The 21779-nt window shown below is 42.5% G+C and overlaps 2 protein-coding genes across 2 annotated transcripts in view; one reads left to right on the plus strand and one right to left on the minus strand.

Annotated features, from left to right (window-relative positions):
* The window catches only part of LOC102772871 (serine/threonine-protein phosphatase 4 catalytic subunit-like), a 995-nt gene extending 328 nt beyond the window's left edge, over positions 1 to 667 (minus strand). Inside the window, 1 exon segment of the mRNA XM_015564445.1 lies at positions 18 to 667. Within this exon segment, the coding sequence (XP_015419931.1) occupies positions 18 to 667 (650 nt within the window).
* Positions 1 to 21779, plus strand: part of RBL1 (retinoblastoma-like 1) — a 92860-nt gene that overhangs the window by 17906 nt on the left and 53175 nt on the right. The window contains exons 10-14 of the mRNA XM_006764615.2: positions 3943 to 4055; positions 4473 to 4576; positions 11568 to 11705; positions 16304 to 16468; positions 19701 to 19833. Coding sequence (XP_006764678.1) covers positions 3943 to 4055; positions 4473 to 4576; positions 11568 to 11705; positions 16304 to 16468; positions 19701 to 19833 — 653 coding nt within the window. The remainder of the gene's footprint in view (positions 1 to 3942; positions 4056 to 4472; positions 4577 to 11567; positions 11706 to 16303; positions 16469 to 19700; positions 19834 to 21779) is intronic.

Raw genomic sequence — 21779 nt, forward strand, 5'->3', positions numbered from 1 at the left:
CGGGCTTCTGGGAGGGGATGCCCCGCGTCTCTTGGGGAGCAGCCTCAAAGATGATAAAATCTTTCTGGAGATGCTCATCCAGCTGCAAGATGGCTGCCACATTCCCACAGCGGTAGCAGTAGTTGGGTGCCGACCACACAGTGAGCACAGTCTCATTGAAGTGCTACTTGTAACCTTCCATCACCAGTTGGTGGGCACGGAAGATCATGTCAGTGTTGTTGGCTGCATTGAACTGAGCCACCACGTCACTGCCAAATAGGTAGCCAGCCTCACAGGGGCTCACACCGCAGCATGTTGTGTCTTCAGGGTCAGACCAGAGCAGGTCACACATGGGACCATCATGAGGCACCTCCTGCTTTCGGTCAATCGTCCGGATCTGGTCAAGGGTCTGGATGGAGGGGGAGAGGCCCCTGTGCATGCAGAAGATCTTGCCATCAATGATGGCTGACAGGCTGAGGTAGTCAAAGATCTCAGTGCAGTAGCGGCACACGGTCACCAAGCCATATTTACGCAGGCACTCATCATAGAAGCCACAGACCTGTGTGATCTGACGGTTCTCATGGTTGCCCCCGATCAGGGTGATTCGATCAGGATAGTGAACCTTAAGTGCCAGCAGCAGGAGGAACGTTTCAACGCTGTAGAAACCACAATCCACAAAGTCCCCCATGAAGAGGTAGTTGGTCTCAGGTTCTAAAGGTGATTGAACAGTTGGCTTTCCTGGAAGTCAAGGATTCTCAGGACTAGTGGAGAAGACTTGGAGACCAGGAAATCCTGGACAAAAAGGCCAGATGGGGGAAAGAGGAAGAAGAAGCATGCTAAGACCAGTACCACTCCCTGATCCTATTAGGCAGAACCCTTTTAGGATCAGGTGGCTTAGGTAGGACATCTTCTGCTACCATCTCATTAAAAGGCTCTTCACCTCCAGACAAATCAGCACAACTGATTCCAAGATCCCTTTGTGGTTCCTCCAAATGGCCAGGTAGCCAAGCTTCCTCATGGTTTTCTCTCCCGGTCCTGGGTGCTGCTGCTAGGACCTCTGCTTTCATGCTCAGACCTCGACCCACTCCATACCCCTGCATCACTATCATCCCCTAACCTGGACACCTTCCATTGGCTGTTCTAACTAGAGCCAGGCTAGGAGTTCACTGACACCCCCTCACCTAGTGTCTTGCTAAACCAGTTTAATCCATTGAGTTCTAGAAATTTTATGGGTACTGACTTATGTGGGTTCATTAATTAAGAAACACTATTCTCAACCAACAAGAGGAATGACTTAAAAGAAATTTCATTCAGCATATGTTCATTGTGAACCTCCTGGAACTGGACTTGATAGCTAATAAGATAGTTATTGTGTCTGGCCTTACAGAGCTAATTGTCCTGAAAGACATAGAAATGTAAACAGACAATTATACAGTACAGCAGAGTTATATTGGAGGAAGAATAGGGTTCTATAGGTGCTTAGAGATCAATATTTTTAAATTCCTTAGAATATTAAAAAGATAATTGATTTTGATTTGCATAGTTTACCTTCTTGTCTTCTTAGGCTCTAAATTGCAGCCCTTTTCAAGTTTTATGGTGAGGTAAAGTTCACCATAAAGTATGAGCTTGGACAGTTCATTCAACACATTTGAACAAAAAAAACAAAACATTTTTTTTAAATTTCCTGCTCATTTCAAGCAAAAATTTTTTTATCAGGGTGGCTGCCAAAAAAAAAAAAAAGAAAAGAAACAAAGAAAGAGAGAGAAGAAAAAGAGAATTTCATGAAAAAAACAAAACTGATAATTTTTTTATTCTAAAAAGTATTTTATGCTTTAATTATCCAGTGTAGGTCCTGAAGGAAAAAGACATATTTCAGTAGCACTAGATATACTTTGTGTAGGTAAACAAAGGGCTGAAACAATGAAAAAGGAGAAAAGTTAAGAAAAGGCAGACAAAAAAAGGAATAAGAGGGCTAGCACAAAGATGATGGCATAGGTAAATATGGCATTCACCTTCTTCCACAGCCACATCAAAATTACAATTAAACCACAGAACAACCATCATTCAGAACAGCCTGAAATCTGGCTGAACAGACGCCCTACAACTAGAGAATTAAAGAAGGCACATTGAGACTCTAGATGGGGCAGAGGCCAGAATGGGCTGGTCGGACATCCACATATGGCAGTTAAAAATCAGGAGGAATATCTTGGCAGCGGAACTACCCCAGTGAGGAGCAAAGGGTCCCACCCCTACACCAGACCCTCAGCCCAGGATTCCAGTGTCAGAAAGAGTAGTCCTCATAACTTCAGGCTGTAAAAGCCAGTGGGGATTGTGGCTGAGTGACACAGAGGCTGCTGAAGTCCCGGGCAGTCCTTCTTAAAGGACCTGTGCACAGACTTACTCAGACTCACTGCCACTGAGCTCCAGCACTGAGGCAGCAACTTGAAAGGATCCAAGGACATACAGAGAGGAACTAAATTGTCTGCCATCAGGAAAGCTGGGGCCAGCCTTCTCCCAGACAAAATTGCTGGCAGAGGTCATGTTCCTTGGCTGAGACCCCCCACCACCCAAAATCTCTCAAACAAGCAGCAGCTGGCCTCATCATGCCCCATATCTCTGGATAAGTGGCCACAGGCCCAGCACTAGCAGCACCTTTACAAGGTTCAAAGCTTGGCCTCCTGGGCACCTCCAAGTCCAACACAAGTAGCACCTATCTGCAGATCATTCTGTAACTCGTGTCGGGTGGCCCCAGGCAGGGCATAGGCAGCAGTTGACTTTGCACCTCCCATGTGGTGCAAAGAGCCAGTGTACCCAGTAGTCAGCTTCAGACCCTGATAGTTTTCAACCCTACCACATCCAAAGGGAGGACTTGGTGAGCACCAAAGCCCCATTGAAGCAAGTCCTGCCCCATAGGGGTGTCTCCTGCACAGCAGTTTTTCTGCTGTTGTCATAGCTGTTCCTCACAGCCAATTGTCCTGGGAGTCAACCCCTCCCAGTGACAATTAAGGCTCAAATACAACAGGACAGTGCACACAGCCCATGTAGAGGCTCACATAGAAGTCTCAGCTCAGGTGTCTAGTAAGGCTGAGCCACTGGGCCCTACAGGACACCTACTACACAAGGTCACTGTACCAATTCCAGGAGACACAGCAGCTCTACCTAATACATAAAAACAAACACAGGGAAGCAGCCAAATGCAGAGACAAAGAAACATGTTACAAATGAAAGAAATGGAAGCAAGCAGACTGCTGGATACAGAGTCAAAACAATGGTTATAAGATTACTCAAGGATCTTAATGAGAGCTTCAAGGAACTTAGTGAGATTCTCAAGGATCTTAGTGAGAATGTCAAAGACATGAAAAAGGGCCAGTCAGAAATTAACTAACTAAAATAAAGAACAATTTACAGGGGTTCAACAGTAGAGTAGATTCTGAGAATCAAATCAAGGATTTGGAATATGAGGAAGCAAAAACCACCCAATCCGAAGAGCAAAATAAAAAAGAATCCAAAAATAAGAAGAAAGTGTAAGGAGCCTCAGGGACAACCTCAAGTGTACCAACATTTCCATTATGGAGGTGCCAGAAGGAAATGAGAAAGAGCACGATCTTGGTTGTAGGTCCTTGGCATTCATCACTTTGAATATTTTTTTGCCACTCCCTTCTGGCCTGCAAAGTTTCTGTCAGAAATCAGCTGACAGTCGTAGGGGTGCTCCCTTGTAGGTAACTCACTGCTTTTCTCTTGCTGCTTTTAAGATTATCTCTTTGTCTTTAACCTTTGGCATTTTAATTATAATGTGTCTTAGTGTGGGTCTCTTTGGATTCATCTTATTTGGAACTGTTTAGGTTTACAACTGAGACTAGAACTTTGATCATGAAAAACCAAGCTAATTCTTAAAAGAAGAAATGTTGGTAGGCTGGGTTGTTCTTTTTTTCTTGGTAATTGAGTTCCTATTGTATTTTATAGATCTTGTATGCGTAATCCTATGGAAAATATTATGAAAATAGTGAAAGAAATAGGAGAGACTTTCTGTCAACACTATACTCAATCAACAGATGAACAGCCAGGATCTCACATAGGTAAGAAGACAAAACTAAAGTTAATACAGCAATAAAAATAGACAGATTGTCCCCCACAAAAAAGTAGAAATTCAAGTTTTTCCTTCCCTGCTATTCTTTTTTTTTTTGAGAGAGAGAGAGAGTGGAGGTGAGGGAGGAGGGTTGGGAAAGAGAGAAAAACATCAATGTGAGAGACACATTAATTGGTTACCTCCCATTTGCACACCAACCTGGGCCAGGGATCAAACCTGCAACTGAGGTACATGCCCTTGACCTGGAATTGAACCCCTGACTCTTTGGGCTGTGGCTCTAACAACAGAGAAACCAGCCAGGGTTCCCTGCTTTCTAAATTTATCAGATTTAAGTTTATATGTTTTGTTCTTTAGTCCTTAACAGCTATGTTTTATTAACAGATTTTCCCTTTTTCCCCCCACTAAGACTTTGCTGTAAACAGACTAAAGCTTGCAGAAATTTTGTATTATAAAATACTAGAGACTGTAATGGTTCAGGAAACACGAAGACTTCATGGAATGGACATGTCAGTAAGTAAATTGCCTCTCTCAGCCTCTAGCAAGGTCCATAAATCTTAAGCTTGACCCGGCTGGCATGGCTCAGTGGTTGAGCATCCACCTATGATCCAGGAGATCCTGGATTCGATTCCTGGTCAGGGCACATGCCCAGATTGCAGGCTTGATCCCCAGAAGGGGACATGCAAGAGTCAGCCCATCAGTGATTCTCTCTCATCATTGATATTTCTATCTTTCTCTCGTTTCCTTTCTGAAATCAATAAATATGTATTTTAAAAAACATAGTATATATGTATGTCTTGAGCCTGGAAGCAGTGTGTTGTGAGGTTCTACAATATAATGCATTGTAGAGGTCAGCGGTTAAGGGCAAACTTAGCCAAGATGACTTATTAGTTGGCCTTAGTTATCTTTGGCACATCAAGAGCTAATCACATCTAAGCAGAAATGTGAAATGTCTAAAATTTGTCTTTGGTGCACCATCAGTATCCTTTCCATTCAGGTACTGTTTTTTTGTTCTTCATTCACAGTTAGCTAATAATAAACCCCCTTCCCTCAAACATTAAAGCCAACTGATAATTAAGGTATTTGTCCATACCTCCCAGGGATTTTAGAGGAATAAATTCTTGCATACTGGTTTTTTTTTTCTCTCTCTCTCTCTTAATCTATTTTTTGTTTTTTATTGATTTCAGAGAAGAAGGGAGAGGGAGAGAGATAGAAACATCAGTGATGAGAGAGAATCATTGATCGGCTACCTCCTGCATGCACCACACTGGGATTTGAGCCCAGAACCCGGGCATGTGTCCTGACCGGGAATTGAACCGTGACCATAGGTCAATGCTCAACCACTGAACCACGCCAGCTATGCTGCACATCCCCATAATGTTTTTTAGACTCACATTTGATTGGCAGTTACATGTATTTAGAATTCTAGATTAACAGTCATTTTCCTTTGGCATTCAAGTCCAATGACATTCTAATTCTCATTATTGGTATGTGTCCTGTGTTTACTTTCTGGAATATTAATATTCTGTTTTTGTTTTTGTTTGTTAATCCTCACCCAAGGATATTTTTCCTATTGATTTTTAGAGAGAGTAGAAGGGAGGATTGCAGGGAGGGAGGGAGGGAGGGGAGGAGGGAGGAAGGGAGGAGGCAGAGAGAGAGAGAAACATCGATGCCATAGAGACACATTGATTGGTTGCCTCTCGCATGCACCCTGAGTGGGGCGCAAGATCAAACCTGCAACTCAAAAAAATAACCTGCAACCCAGATACATACCTTTGACTGGGAATTGAAATTGAACCCACTACCCTTTATCTGTGGGCCGAAGCTCTAACCACTGAGAACCCAGCCAGGGCAATATCCTCTCTCTCTTTTTTTAAAATTGATTTTACAGAGAGGAAGGGAGAGGATGTAGAGTTAGAAACATTAATAAGAGAGAAATATCAATCAGCTTCCTCCTGCACGTCCCCTACTGGGAATCGAGCCCACAATCAAGGTACATGCTCTTGACCAGAATCGAACCTGGGACCCTTCAGTTCCCGGGCTGATGCTCTATCAACTGAGCCAAACTGGTTAGGGCAATATCCTTTTTTTATCACTGATGTACTGAAATTTATAATAAAGTGCCTTATTGTGTGTCTTTTCATTCATGTATTGGACATTCTTATAAAGTTTTTCTTTTGTTGTTTTTTTAAATATATTTTTACTGATTTTAGAGAGTAAGCGTGTGGGAGAGAGAGAAACATCAATGATGAGAGAGAATCACTGATTGACTGACTTGTACATGCCCCCCACTGGGGATCGAGCTTGCAACCTGGGCATGTGCCCTGACTGGGAATCAATCCGTGACCTCCTGGTTCATAGGTAGACACTCAACAACTGAGCAAAATTGTTCTTTTAATCCCAAAAATATGTCCAGCAGTTTGGGGTCATTTTATTGCATTATTTCTTACATAATATATTGCCCACTGATTTTTCTCAGTGTAGATTTTATTTTTCAGATGAGGGATGTTCAGGATTATTTTTCTTCTCTTGTTTTTCTTTTACTTTAAAAATTATGTTTTTATTGATTTTTAGAGAGAGAGGATAGGAGAGGGAGAGAGAGATAGAAACATCAATTAGCTGCCTCCTGCATGCCCCCTACTGGGGATCAAGCAGGAAACCTAGGTATATGGCCTGACTGGGAATCTAACCAGTGACCTCTTTGTGCTTGGAATGACATTCAACCAATTGAGCCACACCAGCTGTCTCTTCTCTTATTTTTGTTTTGTTTTTTGTCGTTTTATAATTGTAAGGATATTTATTCAACTTTTCATCATTCAATCCTAATAAAGTTTTTTTATTTTAGTTATATTTTAATTTCTAAGATCTCTTTCTCTGGTATTAATTTAGATTTTTTTGAAGTTGTGTTCTGTTGCTTGAATTGTCTGTTTCCTCTGTGTTTCTTTTCTGTTTATTTTGATCTTTGTCTTTCAATGGGAGGGTTTCCTCAAATGTTGGATCATTCTTAGATGTTTACTTTTACTTTTATTTGGGTGAGGCACTAAAAATTAGACACTAATAAACCCTTATGTTGAAAGTTTGATTCAAAAACTCTGTATGCAAGAGTGGGAATAAAGGTCTACCAGCCTTGCCCTAGCAATGTAGTTCAGTTGGTTGAGCATTGTCCCGAAAATTTTGATTCCCAGTCAGGGCACATGCACAGGTTATATCTGGGTTCAATCCGCAGTCAGGGCATGTGCAGGAGGCAACTGATAGATGTTTCTCACATCAATGTCTCTGTCTCTGTCTCTCTCTCTCTCTCTCTCTCTCTCCCCCTCTCCCTTTCTCCCTCTCCCTCTTTCTCTCTCTCCCCCCTCCTTTCCTCTCTCTCTAAAATCAATAAAAACATTTTAAAAAATAAAATAAAAGCTCACCAACCTCAGGTGATTATGTAGTATTACAGACCCTCAACTGTTTTGCTAATATTTTGGTTTCTCTAGAGAAATATCTGCTAATCTTTTGCCTCACAGTTGCTGTGGTTGAGCAGAACAAGGAAGGGAAACTTGATTTCACAATTTAGTTTGCAAACTTCTACCTAAAACATCAATTTTCTGTGCCTTGTGTTCTCAAGTTTCGAGTCTCTCCAGTTCAGTTCTACAGAGAATAATTCTTTAGGTGCCCTGTTAGGATAGACTAGAGGCCTATCTTCTGACCCCTTAGAGTGGGGGTTGGGTAGGTATAATTCTAACTACAACATCCATCCATGTTGGCCCCTTGCCCAACCACTGCTTTTATTCTGCCCATGCCTTTGGTTGCTTTGTTTCTTTTCAGGTTGCATAGAGCAAATTTGTTTTTAGTGTATCTCTTCAGGCCCTTATGTTTGACCATTCTTCTTTATTCTTAGTAATTTGTCATCCTTCCATCCACTTCTAGTCTTTATAAATTTACTAGAGGCCTGATGCACAAATTCATACATGGGTGGGGTCCAGTTGGCCCCACCCCGGTTGGGGTGGGGGGGCCTATCTGGGGTGCAGCCAGCTGCGGGAAGAGGCCTGGAGAAGACCCACTGAGTTGGAGCTGAGCATGGACCCCAGGCTTCTCAGGGAGGATGGTCTCAGCAAGGAAACAGAAACCAAGAGAAGGCTCTGCAAACAGGCCCTGAGCTCCCTTTGGTCAGGCCGACTCAGAGCTGGTATCTCTGTGTGTACATTAGACATAGCCCGGCACTCACCTTTGTCTGTTGGTCAGATCCATTGCATTGAAAAACTTGTTCCCCTTCTTCCTTTTGGGGCCTTACAACAAATACAGGCCAATTGGAAGACATGGGCCCCAGTAGCAGAGTCAGGCCCCACAATCACCCTGAATTTAGGCCTAAGACAACTGGGTAGCAATCTCCAGGGAACAGAACACACTGTTTTAGAGTCTTAACCCCTTCCCCGGCAGAAACGTGTATACTCGTTTTCACAAAATGTTCTTTTTCAGTCGTCGACGAGTATACTAAGAAAATATGGTAAAAAAATATGGTTTATAGGAAGATGAGTTACAAACTGTTTTCATAACCAGCATCAAAAATACTATATAGAACCAAAATAAAAAAATTAGTCTGAAAAAGAAACGTTTTTAACAAAAAAATTGTTGGGGAAGGGGTTAATTCTCCCCTAAAATGTGCCCAGCTGCTCCTCTTTAGCTAGGATAGACTGAACTAAGGAACCAAAGATTGAGTTCCCTCTGAGGTGGGATCCACCAGGAGCCAGCTAGTGGCAAGGCCTCTCACAGGCAGCTACCTTCCCCCTCAAGCTTGGTGGGCTCTGAGCCGGTCCGTTTCTGGTGGTCCTGGGTCCTGGGTGGCTGGTCTGGCGACAGGTCCACAGGGTTTCTCTCTGTCACCTTCCTGGCCTACTGAGCAGTACCCTCCAGCCCAGCGCACCACTCAGAGAGTGAAGGAGCTGGCCCGCACCGAGAGGGACCCGCAGGTTGCCAGACTGTGCCCCCCACCTCACTTCTCAGTCTTGCTCACGTGGATTGGGCCAAAGCCTGCTGCCTAAGATGGGCGCCATGTGGGGAGAGTCACAGCTGGGAGAGGGGTGCCCTAACCTGCCAGCCTTGGTGATGGTCATCTCGATGCCCACCTGATTGAATTCGTCCCACAAAGCCTTCATCTCAAGCTGCATGCTCACTCTGGTCACCTTCGCATTCTTTACCAGTGCCTTGGTGGTGGGAGCACCATTGGCCCCGGGGCCCTCGGGCTCTGCAGTGGCGCTGGTGGCAGCAACCGGTCGTTCCACTGTAATGGTCGCTGGGCTTTTATTATGTAGACTAGAGGCCCGGTGCACAAAAATTTGTGCACTCGGTGGGGAGTGGGGGTCCCTCAGCCCGGCCTGTGCCCTCTTGCAGTCTGGGACCCCTCGGGAGATGACGACCTGCTGGCTTAGGCCTGCTCCCGGGTGGCAGAGGGCAGGCCCAATCCCTAGGTGCAGCCCCTGGTCGGGCTCAGAGCAGGGCCAATTGGGGAGTTGGGGCGCCACCCCCTGTCAGGCACAGAGCAGGGCGGATCGGGAGGTTGTGATGCCACCCTCAGTCACGCTCAGGGTAGGGCCGATTGGGGGGTTGGGGCCCCGCCCCCTGTCACACTCAAGGCAGGGTCGATGGGGAGGTTGTGCCACCACCCCGTCATGCACAGAGCAGGGCCCATCAGGGGGGTCGGGAGCTCCCCTCTGTCACACACAGAGCAGAGCCCATCAGGGGGGTGAAGGGCGCCCTCCTGTCACTCACAGAGTAGGGCCGATAGGGGAGTTGGGGCACTGTCCCCTGTCACACACAGAGCCACAGGGCGATCAGGGGGTTTGGGCTCTGCCTCCTGTCACGCTGATCCCGGTGCCGGGAGGCCTCACGGCTCCGCTGCTCCCAGTGCTGGGAGCATATTACCCTTTTACTATATAGGGTAGAGGCCTGGTGCACGGGTGGGGGCTGGCTGGTTTGCCCTTAAGGGGGTTCTGGATCAGGGTGGGGGTCCCTACTGGGGTGCCTGGCCAGCCTGGATGAGGGGCTGAGGGTTGTTTTCAGGCTGGTGGGTGACTGAAGCTCCCAACTGCTCCTTTCTTTTCTTTTTCTTTTTCTTTTTTTTTAAAAATATATTTTATTGATTTTTTACAGAGAGGAAGGGAGAGAGACGGTTAGAAACATCGATGAGAGAGAAACATCGACCAGCCTCCTCCTGCGCACCTCCCACTGGGGATGTGCCCGCAACCCAGGTACATGCCCTTGACCGGAATTGAACCCAGGACCCTTCAGTCCGCAGGCCGACGCTCTATCCACTGAGCCAAACCAGTTTCGGCTTTCTTTTCATTTTTCTTCTGGGACAGCTTTAGCTCTGAGGCTTGGCTCCCGCTCTTAGGCCTCGGCTGCTGAAAGTAGGGATCTGGTTTGTTTTGGTTCTATAATCGAAACACTGTTTCAACTCCAGCTCTGAGATCCCGGCTGGCTGAAAGCAGGTTTCTGGGGTTTTGTTTAGCTTCTATATTTGTAACAATGTTTCAAACTGCAAGCTCAGAGGCCGGCAGCGGCAGGCGGGGAACCTTGGAGTCCTCCGTCACTGAAGCAAGCAAGCCTCATGTTCGCTTCAAGCTGCCTGGCTGCCGGGCGCCATCTTGGCTTGCAGTTAATTTGCATATCGCCCTGATTAGCCAATGGGAAGGGTAGCGGAGGTACAGCTAATTACCATGTTTCTCTTTTATTAGATAGGACTAGAGGCCCGAAATGTGTGCGAGGGGCTCAGCCTTTGCAGCCTTGGCCCTCGCAGCCCCTCGCAGCCCCTCGCAGCCCCTCGTAGCCTCGGCCCTCGCAGCCCTGGCTTTGTCCGGAAGGTCATCCGGATGGTTGTCCAGAATGTTGTCTGGACGGTCGTTCAGCTGTTTGGTTTAATTAGCATATTAGCTCTTTATTATATAGGATGGCTTATAGTTATGGATATCTCCTAGTTTTCTACAGAATAGTTTGTTTCTTATTTTCTTAGTTAATTTGGACTGATATTTAAAAGAAGGATGGCAATAAACAGCCTGTTTAAAACTAAAAACTGATGTTGAGTCTTAAACTCAATGATGAAACAAGAATTTATCTTAGTAAAATAACTCTTTCTCTGAACTTTTTAAAGTCTTAGCCATGATATTATAATACCTTTGATTTTAGTTTTTTTGATTAATAAGCCCTTATGTTGACAAAACACTGGTAATAAAACCCATTAAAAAACTCTTAGTGCTTTTCTTTTAATGGGATATTGACTATTTTGTTATTTGCTCAATTTTTAAAGCAGGTTGTGATGTATGCCTCATTTAAATATATCTACCATTGAGCAGGATTATATAAGAAAACTCTTCACCAGTTTGAGAATTCAAATTTTTATCTCTGATAATCTAGCATAATATAATGTGTACAAGTGATTTTTTTCTTATTTCTATAGTCTTCTTTATGGAATGACAAAAGCTAAACTTGTTAGAAATATTAAACTGCTGTCTTTCTCTTTTCCAAGGTCCTTTTAGAGCAAGATATATTCCATCGTTCCTTGATGGCCTGTTGTTTGGAAATTGTGCTCTTTGCTTATAGCTCACCTCGTACTTTTCCCTGGATTATTGAAGTTCTCAATTTGAGGCCATTTTATTTTTATAAGGTGAGATGAAGACAGTTCTGTTTATGGTGTAATTCACATAGAAGTCTATTTATCTTAATGCTGAAGAAACAAGCTGTACTGATGTTTGGAAAATATTCCCAGCGGTATTCTGAAAACATATATTCCTTTTGGGTGGAATCAAGGACAAAGGGGAGAGAATGAAGGGTATATGTAAATTAAGCCAATCTCACAAGTTTGTTTTTGTTTCTGTCACTGACTGGCGAATACAACCAGAAACTGACTGGCGAAATCTAGCTGAACAGAAGTCCTTAACTTTGAATTTTCCATATTTATGAATGAAAATCATAATCCTGGGCTTCCTCTCAAGATGGCAGGGAAGTTAAATGCAGTACTCCCTTCCTCCCATAAGCACATGAAAATGACAACTGAAGTACAGAACAACCATCATTCAGAACCACCTGAAATCTAGCTGAACAGAAGTCCTATACTTAAGGATATAAAAAAAGAAGCCACATTAAGACTGGGAGGAGAGGCAGAGATGCAGCATAGGCTGGTCCTCACTCAGTGGCAGTTAAAAATCAGGAGGGATAGCTCTGCTGCAGAGGTTCCCCAGCCCAGGGTTCTAATGCTGGGAAGAGAAGTCCCCATAACTTTAGCTGTGAAAACCAGTCTGGATTCTGACTGAGTGAGATGGAAGGCTGCTGGAGTCCTAGGCAGTTCCTCTTAAATGGCCTATGTATGGACTTACTTGGATTCACCTCTCTGGATTCCAAAAAGCCCCAGGGACATAAGGGGAAGAACTAAATTGTCTGGCTTTGGGACGATGGTTGGAAGGATGCCTTTCTTTCAGACAGAAGTGCTGTCAGAGGCCATTTTTCCTTTGCTGAACACTCCCCCCATATAGCCAGCAGACAGGCTCCATATCTGGGTCTTCATCAGCCTGGCTAACACTGTGCACCCCACTCTGTTGATTCCCTGAGACTTTACCCCATACAACTTTCAGACACACCAAAGCCATTTCTAGTGGCTTTCCCATACAAATAGCCTGTTTCGGCTCATGCTGCAGATTCTCCTAAAATTTCTCAAAGGTTCATAAACCCCAAACAAGCAGTAGTCTGTCCTTGGCCTGCTCTGAACCTCTTGCTAAGTGGCCCAGGCTAAGCACTAGCAGCACCAGCTGGCCTCGGTTCATAACTTGGTCTCTCCCATGCACCTTGAAGCCCAACAAGTAGCAGCCATCTGCAGATTGCTCTGTTAGCTCATGCCAGGTGACCCCAGGCAAGGCCCAGCAGCAGCTAATCTTGGGCTGCACCTCCTAGGAGGCCTCAGGGACAGTGCAATGAGTAGATAGCTTTAGACCAGGCCAAAGCACCACCCAACCGCTCCATGAGTGACACACTTAAGGAGAGGTATCAATGGGCACCAGAGTCTTGCTGAAGTGAGTTTTGCTCCATAGGTTTGGCCCCTGCACAGCAACTCCTGCACTGTAGTCACAGCCATTCTTGCAGCCAATAGGCCTTGAGGTAAATCCCTCCCTTTAACATTCCAGCAGCAGTCAGGCTCAATTACAACAGGAGGGTGCATATAGCCCATTGGGAGGGGTGAACCTAGAGCCCCCAGCTTGGGTAACCAGGGAGACTGTGCCATTGGACCCTTCGGGACACATACTACATAAGGCCACTCTCCCAAGACTGGGAGACATAGCAGCTCTATCTAATACATAGCAACAAACACAGACAGCCAAAATGATGAGACAAAGTAACATGTCCCAAAACTCCAGAAAAAGAACTAAACAAAATAGAGATAAGCAATCTACCAAATCCAGAGTTAAAAATCACTGGTTATAAGAATGCTCAATGAGCGCTAGCCAGTTTTGCTCAGTGGATAGAGCATCAGCCTGTAGACCAAGGGGTCCCAGGTTTGACTGTGGTCAAGGGCCCATGCCTTTGATGAGAATCAGTGATTCTCATCATTGATGTTTCTGTCTCTCCCTCTCCCTTCCTCTCTGAAATGAATAAAAATAAAAAATACTTTTCAAAAAGAATGCTCAATGAATGTAGGGGAAGAGTAGATGAACTTAGAACTTCAACAAATAGATAGGAAACATAAAAATGGAGATTGAAAACAAAAAAGAACCAGTCAGAAAAGAATATAATTTCTGAAATGAAGACTACAGTACATGGAATCAACAGGAGGGTAGATGAAGCAGAGAATCAAATTAGTGATTTGGAAGATAAGGAAGCACAATACATCCGATCAGAATAGCAAAAAGAAAAAAGAATCCCAAAAAATTAGGATAGTTTAAGGAGCCTCTGGGGCTTCAAATGTACCAACAATTCACCTCAGGGGCATGCCAAAAAGAGAAGAGAAAGATCAAGGAATTGAAAGCCTATTTGAAAAAATGATTCCCTAACTGGTAAAGGGAATAGACATTTAAGTTCAGAAAGCACAGTAGCCCAAACAAGATGAACCCAAAGAGGCCTACGGAAGGACATCATAATTAAAATACCAAAGATAAAAGATAAAGAGAATCTTAAAAGCAGTTATCCACAAGGGAGTACCCATAGACTGTCAGCTGATTTCAAAATAGAAACTTTGCAGGCCCAGAGATTGTCACAAATATTCAAAGTCATGAAAAGCAAGGATCTACATGCTTGCATCGTGGTTGTGTATCAACCCATGAACCAAGAGGTCACACGGGTTCAATTTCCAGTAAGGGCACATGTCCTGGTTGCAGGCTCCATCCCCAGTGGGGGCTAGCAGGAAGCAGCCAATTGATGTTTCTCTCTCATCAATATTTCTAACTATCCCTCTCTGTTCCTTTCTCTTTAAAAAAATCAATAAAAACATTTTTAAAAAAAAGCTAGGACCTACAACCAAGATTATCCAACGAAGTTATCATTTAGAGTGGGAGGGCAGATTAAGAGATTCTCCAACAAAAAAAAAGCTAAAGGAGTTCACCACCACCAAACCAGTATTACAAGCATGTCAAAAGGTCTTCTTTAAGAAGAAAAAATTCTAAAATATGAATAATAGAATGGCAGTAAATACATAGCAACAATTAATTCCAACAATTACTTTAATGCAGATAGATTAAATCCTTCAATCAAAAAATATGGAGACTGAATGGATAATAAAACAAGACCATTTCATATGCTATCTAAAAATGTAAATATTAAAATCACATTAAAATTCTAATGATAATCAGTAATAATACTTTTGTGTATATACTTACATCGTCCTAGATATTTACTCTTTTTTTTGTTTTATTAATCCTCACCTGCGGATATTTTTTAGAAAGAGCAGAAAGAAGGTGGGGGGGAGGGGAGAGAGAAACATTGATGTAAGAGAAACATATTAATCAGTTTCCTCCTGCATGTGCCCCGACCCAGGGCCAGGGATTGAACCTGCAACCCAGGTATGTGCCCTTGACCAGGAATTGGACCCTCCACCCTTTGGTGCATAGGCGATGCTCTAACAACTGTGCAACACCAGCCAATTTAATTTTGTTTTTCTCATCACCATTTATGCCCTCTTCCTCTTCCACCCACCCTCCTTTCCCCCAGCAGTCACCACACTGCTGTTCATGTCCATGAGTTCTCTTCTTTTTCTTCTTCTTTGCTCAATCCCTCCATAGGTATTTACTCTTATTAAAATGTAATTATAGTATATAAAAACAAAGTTCCTTCTAAATATATTATTCATTTTCTCCTTTTGAGCTATTAGGAAGAATAATATGAATTCAAAATAGCAGTAAATTCAAAATAGCAGTAGGCTAGGAACCCAAAACTTGACTTTTGCCATTATTGGGCTGTTACCCAGTTTTCACCTATCATTGTCTTAATTTTCCATGTATAAAGAAAACATGAAAAACAAATATATGTGAAAGTATTTTAAAGATATTAAAAACTCTTTCAGCCCTGACTGGTGTGGTTTAGTTGGTTGAGCGTTGTCCCATGCACCGAGATGTCCCCAGTTCAATTGCTGGTCAGGGCACATGCCCAGGCTCCATTCCCAATAAGGGGCTTGCAGGAAGCAGCTGATCAGTATTTCTCTCTCCTAGATGTTTCTCTCTCTCCCTCTCCCTTCCTCTCTAAAATCATAAAATCAATAAAAACATTAGCCAAAGAAATTATATGCATAATTCAAGGACACAGACAATAGTGTGGTAAAGGCTTGGGGTGGGAGAAGGTGCAGGCTAGAAGGGATCAATGGGCAATAAAGGGTACATTTGTATAACTTTCAACAATAATGATACATTTTTTATTTTTATTTTTTAATATATTTTATTGATTTTTTACAGAGAGGAAGGGAGAGAGACAGAGAGTCAGAAACATCGATGGGAGAGAAACATCGATCAGCCGCCTCCTGCACACTCCCCACTGGGGATGTGCCCGCAACCCAGGCACATGCCCTTGACCGGAATCGAACCCGGGACCCCTCAGTCCGCAGGCCGACGCTCTATCCACTGAGCCAAACCGGTTTCGGCAACAATGATACATTTTTTAAAAAAACCTACTTCAGTGATATCCTTGATTTTGTGTCATCAGTAATAGAGCTATTCATGCATGCAAGCCCACCCAGTCTAGAACTGATTGCTTGAGAGTGCATTATCTTCTCAATTTTCTTGTTACCAGGTTATTGAGGTGGTGATCCGCTCAGAGGAGGGACTTTCCAGGGACATGGTGAAACACCTGAACAGCATTGAAGAACAGATTTTGGAGAGTTTAGCATGGAATCATGATTCTGCACTGTGGGAGGCTCTCCAGGCTTCTGCAAACAAGGTTCCTACTTGTGAAGAAGTGAGTCAGGGCAAGGCTAATAATCCTGTCATTTTATAAAATAACTAGAGGCCTGATGCATGAAATTCATGAAAGAGTGGGCCTTCCTTCCCCTAGCTGCCAGCACCAGCTTCCCTCTGGCACCCAGGACCTGGGCTTCCCTCCAGCCACTGGCAGGCACCTGGGACCTGGGCTTCCCTCACAGCCTCGGCTTCGTCCAGAAGGACATCTGGTCTAATTAGCATATTATGCTTTTATTATTATAGACTAGAGGCCCAGCCCACAATTAAATCTTGAGGGTAGGGTCCCTAGGCCTAGCCTCCTCGATCAGGGCCATCTTCTGCCCGTTCGCCAGCCCCCAGGTCAAATGCTGCCTCCACCGTTGGGCTGTCAGGCCGTTGAGATCATCAGCTCATCCCCAGCTACTCCAGGGCTCAGGCCTGCGGAAAAGTGGGTGCCAGAGACTTCACCTCCATGCGCATGTGCCAGGCTGGCCACTGATGGAACACGCTGCCCGCTTGGGGCCGTTCATGTGGGTGCCACCCCCACTGCTGCTGTGGCTTGAGGCACTGATGGAGGCTGCAGGGCATGCCCGCAGCCTACCTGCCCTGGCGTGAGCGACCCCAAGCAGGCAGCGCATTCCATCAGTGACTGGCCTGGCACATGCGCATGGAGGTGAAGTTGCTGGTGCCCACTTTCCCACAGGCATGAGCCCCTGAGCAGCCGGGGATAAGCTGGTGATCCCAATAGCCTGACAGCCAGCCCAGTCTTCCTGCCACCCACCCCAATTCCCCCGTTCACCATTGCTGATCCATCAGAGCCTGCAGGTGGGGGAGGGGGGGCAACAAGTGGTCAATGCCACCTCATGGCGACCAGTCGTTTGGTTGTTCCGGTCATTAGGGACACTGGCTTATTATATATATAGATAGCTTTATCCTATATAATAAAGAGGTAATATGCAAATTGATGATCACTCCAACACATAAGATGGCTGCCCCCATGTGGTCAAAGATGACCAGTGTTTCTGATCACAAGATGACCACCCCAAGATGGCCGGCAGGGGAGGGCAGTTGTGGGCAATCAGGCCAGCGGGGGAGGGAAGGTGGGGGTGAACAGGCCATCAGGGGAGGCAGTTGGAGGCAATCAGTTAGGGCTCCCAGATTGTGAGAGGGCTCAGGCCTGGCTGAAGGAACCACACACACACCCCTGCACGAATTTCATGCACCAGGCCTCTAGTTAAGATAAAATTCACATACCATACATTCACCCATATTAAGTGTACAAGCCCATGGTTTTTAGTATGAGCATAGATATATGCAGGCATCACTACAGTAAGTTTTGGAATATATTTGTCACCTCAACAAGAAACCATGCCCTTTAGCTATCACTTCCTTACCCTCTTTCTCCCCCCCCCCAGTTCTAAGCAACCAGTAATCTACTTTCATTTGCCTATTCTGGACAATTCATATAAATAGAATCATACAATGAATATATCATATATGTTTGTGAATTGGCTTCTTTCACTTAGCATGTTTTCAAGGTTCATCCATGTTTACCTACCAGCAATTCATTTCTTTTTATGGCTTATTAATAGTCCATTGCATGGATATATCATTTATCAATTGATGGACATTTGGGTTGTTTCCATCTCTTGGCTGTTATGAATACTACTGCTATGAACAGTCATACACAAGTTTTTGTGTGGACATACATTTTTATTTTTCTTGGGTATATGTAGGAGTAGAATTGCTAGGCCATATAGTAACTGTTTAAACTTTTGAACTGTCAGACTATTTTCCAAAATGGCTACACCATTTAACCTTCTCATCATCAGTGTATGAAGATTTCAGTTTCTTCACATCCTATCCAACCCACTTATCTGTCTTTTTTATTCTAACCATTCTTATAGGCATGAAGTGATACAGTTTTTATTTGCATTCTTATGATGGCTAATGATGTCCAATATCTTTTCAGGTGTTTATTAACCATGTTATATCTTCCTTGGAGAAATATCTATTCAGATCCTTTGCCTGTTTTTAAATTGGGTTATTTATCTTTTTATTATTGAGCTATAGGAATTCTTTATATATTGAAGATAGAACTCCCATATCCAACATAAGGTTTGCAAAACTTTTCCCCATTCTTTTAGTTGTCTTCTTAACTTTCTTGATGAAATCCACTCGAATACAAAAGTTAATTTTGATGATGTCCAGTTTTTTTTCTATTGTTGCTTCTGCTTTTGGTATATCTAATACACCATTAATTTCATCATTTTTAATTTTTCAAATGTCCATGTAAAGAATTAAATACTTCTTGTTAGTAGTATTTAGAATAAAAAGCTAAATCTTTGTGACTAATACATACAAATAACACATTTAACATTTTTGTATCATGTGAGAAATTGAGATTTTTCTTCCATCTCTGTTATTCTTTTATAACTCTTATCTTTTTATTCTTTGCTTGTCTGTGTCTCCTTATTTAATCTTTTTTAAAAAATTAAGCTCGTTATTGTTTACAGTATTACATATGTCTCCTTTTTCCCCCATTGACCTCTCTCTGGCCCCTCCCCCCCCCCCACATGCCGTCACCCCCCTGCTGTCTTTGTCCATTGGTTATGCTTATATGCATGCATACAAGTCCTTTGGTTGATCTTTTACCCGCCCCCTTCCCCCCCCATTCCCCTGCCTTCCCTCTGAGGTTTGATGTTCTTTTCCCTAATCCAAAACTACTGAAGGAACTGTCCAAAACCAGGAAGAACTTAAAAGAAAATGTTTCCTTGAAAATCTCTCTTCCATGTATCTTTTGTCTTTTGCAACACTGTGATTAATGGGGCAATCTTTAGTGTTCATCAATATTTCCATTATAGAATCCATTGGGAAAGTAAAAAGAAAAGTTATGAATTTGAAAGAAATGGATTTGAGTTAATGCTCTTGCTCTATTACTTTGTAGCAGTGTGCCCTTAGGTAATCACATTTTGAGCCTCATTTTTCTCATCCGTAGGTGGAGAGTGATAGTGCCTACCTCATAGGTTTACTTCTAATTGTCAATAAACTTACATAGATAGATGATAAGATTAAATGTGATTAATTCTACACACAATTTAACAATATTAACTATTGAGCAATTTTGTGAAGAAAAAAGGAAAGAGAAATTACTTAGTTAAAGAAGTTAAGATTTTTCTCATTTTTTCTGTTACAAGTTTTCATCAGTAGGTTTATCTGTATGTAAAGCAAAGGGCTTTTGTTTTCAACAGGTTATATTTCCAAATAACTTTGAAACAGGAAATGGGGGAAATGTACAGGGTCATCTTCCCATGATGCCAATGTCTCCTCTAATGCATCCAAGGGTCAAAGAAGTTCGGACAGACAGTGGACGTCTTCGAAGGGGTAGGTTCAACATTAGTAAAACAACGAAAAATAACAAATAATTTTTTTCAGAGAAAATGTCAAGTCTTATTAATATATTTATTTTTTCATCAGGATTTTAAAGAAGGATTAATGCTTACGTCAACCTCGTAGTGTGGCTCGTTCTATACTTTTTAAAGTAATAAGATTTCCAATCTGATTTTGAATATAATTATTTTTCGTAATTCAGTGTCAATTATTGTGAAAATATATCTTGGCCTTTTAATAAACACACACACCTTTTTTAAATGATGGTGGAAAACTATTTCTTTATAAGCTAACTACCTAATTTTTAAGTGTGACAAAAGTTATATTCTCTCTCTGTCTATGCATGTCTCTTTGAAAGATAAATATTTAAAGCAGAGCAGAGAACTCATTGGGAAGCTAAAGTTTATCTAATGACTGACTTATTTATACTAAGTTCTTAAAATAGTTCATTTGAACCTTACTAATAGGAAGATTTTAGTGCATTTTTCCTTATTTTTTCTTGTGATATAGCATACTGATGTGTACATTTTCTGGATTATGTAGCTCTTGCTTTATTTTTTCTTAAATCAGTTAAGAAAATCTTTTGACTATAGAATATCTCTGAACAAACCTCAGATGAACAAAGTATTCAGTGTATAGTAAAATAGCTCAAGATCCATTTTTGAAGTATAGTTTTTTATGTGTGTGTGGATGCATGCATGCATGCATGTGCTTTGCTATACATGTAGTGCAAGATTATAAAAATGTGTAAGCTGTGCATATAAAATAATACTCATAAACAAGAGGAATAACTAGGATTTTTTTAAAAATATACTTTATTGATTTTTTACAGAGAGGAAGGGAGAGGGATAGAGAGTTAGACACATCGATGAGAGAGAAACATTGATCAGCTGCCTCCTGCATGCCCCCTACTGGGGATGTGCCTGCAACCAAGGTACATGCCTTGACCAGAATCGTACCTGGGACCCTTGGGTCCACAGGCCAACGTTCTATCCACTGAGCCAAACTGGTAAGGGCTAGGATTGTTTTATAATCTTTAAAAATCTTGTCAAAACTTTAAAAATTCTCTATCAATTATTTAATTAGAGAAATGAACAAGTAAAAAATATTTACTTAGTATGGTATCATTTAAAAGATTAAAATGATTATTGAGAATAAAAGTGTTTTATTTGTCTTTTTTTAAAACTTACAGAAAATAATTTAAGCAGTGTTTGCTCCCCTCTCATACTGAGTGGAGCATCTATTTTGTGTCTTTTAAACTCATATTGGATCAGTTTTCAACATTTTATTTACTTATTTACTTTTGAGAATTTTTATAAGATTTTATTTGAGCTGAATCTGAAGACAGTGCCAGGAAGCAAGATATCAAATGCTCCCAGCTTTCAACATTTTATTCTTTGTGCTTTCAATGCTGTGAAATATCTGAGTTTCTCTGATGTTAAATTTTTGCCATCATTACTTCCTGTTGGGTATCATCTTTTTTGTCACAAAAACTTTTCTTTTATACCCATAAGTTTCATCTTTCCAAAGTACTTTTAGCTACGTACGTAAAGCTCTTGAACAGTGGCAGTGTCAACAATATTCCCAGAGTCAGCTTTTCTTCTATAACTTTATTGACACTCTTATTTTTATTTTTAATTTTTTAATTTTTTTTTTTAGTTTTGGCACCTTGCTGTTTTGTTTTATTATTATTTTTTAATTGTTTTATTACTTAAAGTATTACAAAGAGTATTACATATGTCTCCTTTTTTCCCCACCCTTAACAATCCCCCGGCCTCCCCTACCCACCAGTGTCTTATGTCCATTGGTTATGCTTATATGCATGCATACAAGCCCTTTGATTGATCTCTTACCCCCCCTGCTGCCCCCCAACCCTCCCCAGCCTTCTGGCTGTAGTTTGACAATCTACTCCTCATTTTAATCAAGAGTGGCAGGCGCCC

Source organism: Myotis davidii, unplaced genomic scaffold, assembly GCF_000327345.1.
Source record: "Myotis davidii unplaced genomic scaffold, ASM32734v1 scaffold38, whole genome shotgun sequence".
Lineage (NCBI taxonomy): Eukaryota > Metazoa > Chordata > Mammalia > Chiroptera > Vespertilionidae > Myotis > Myotis davidii.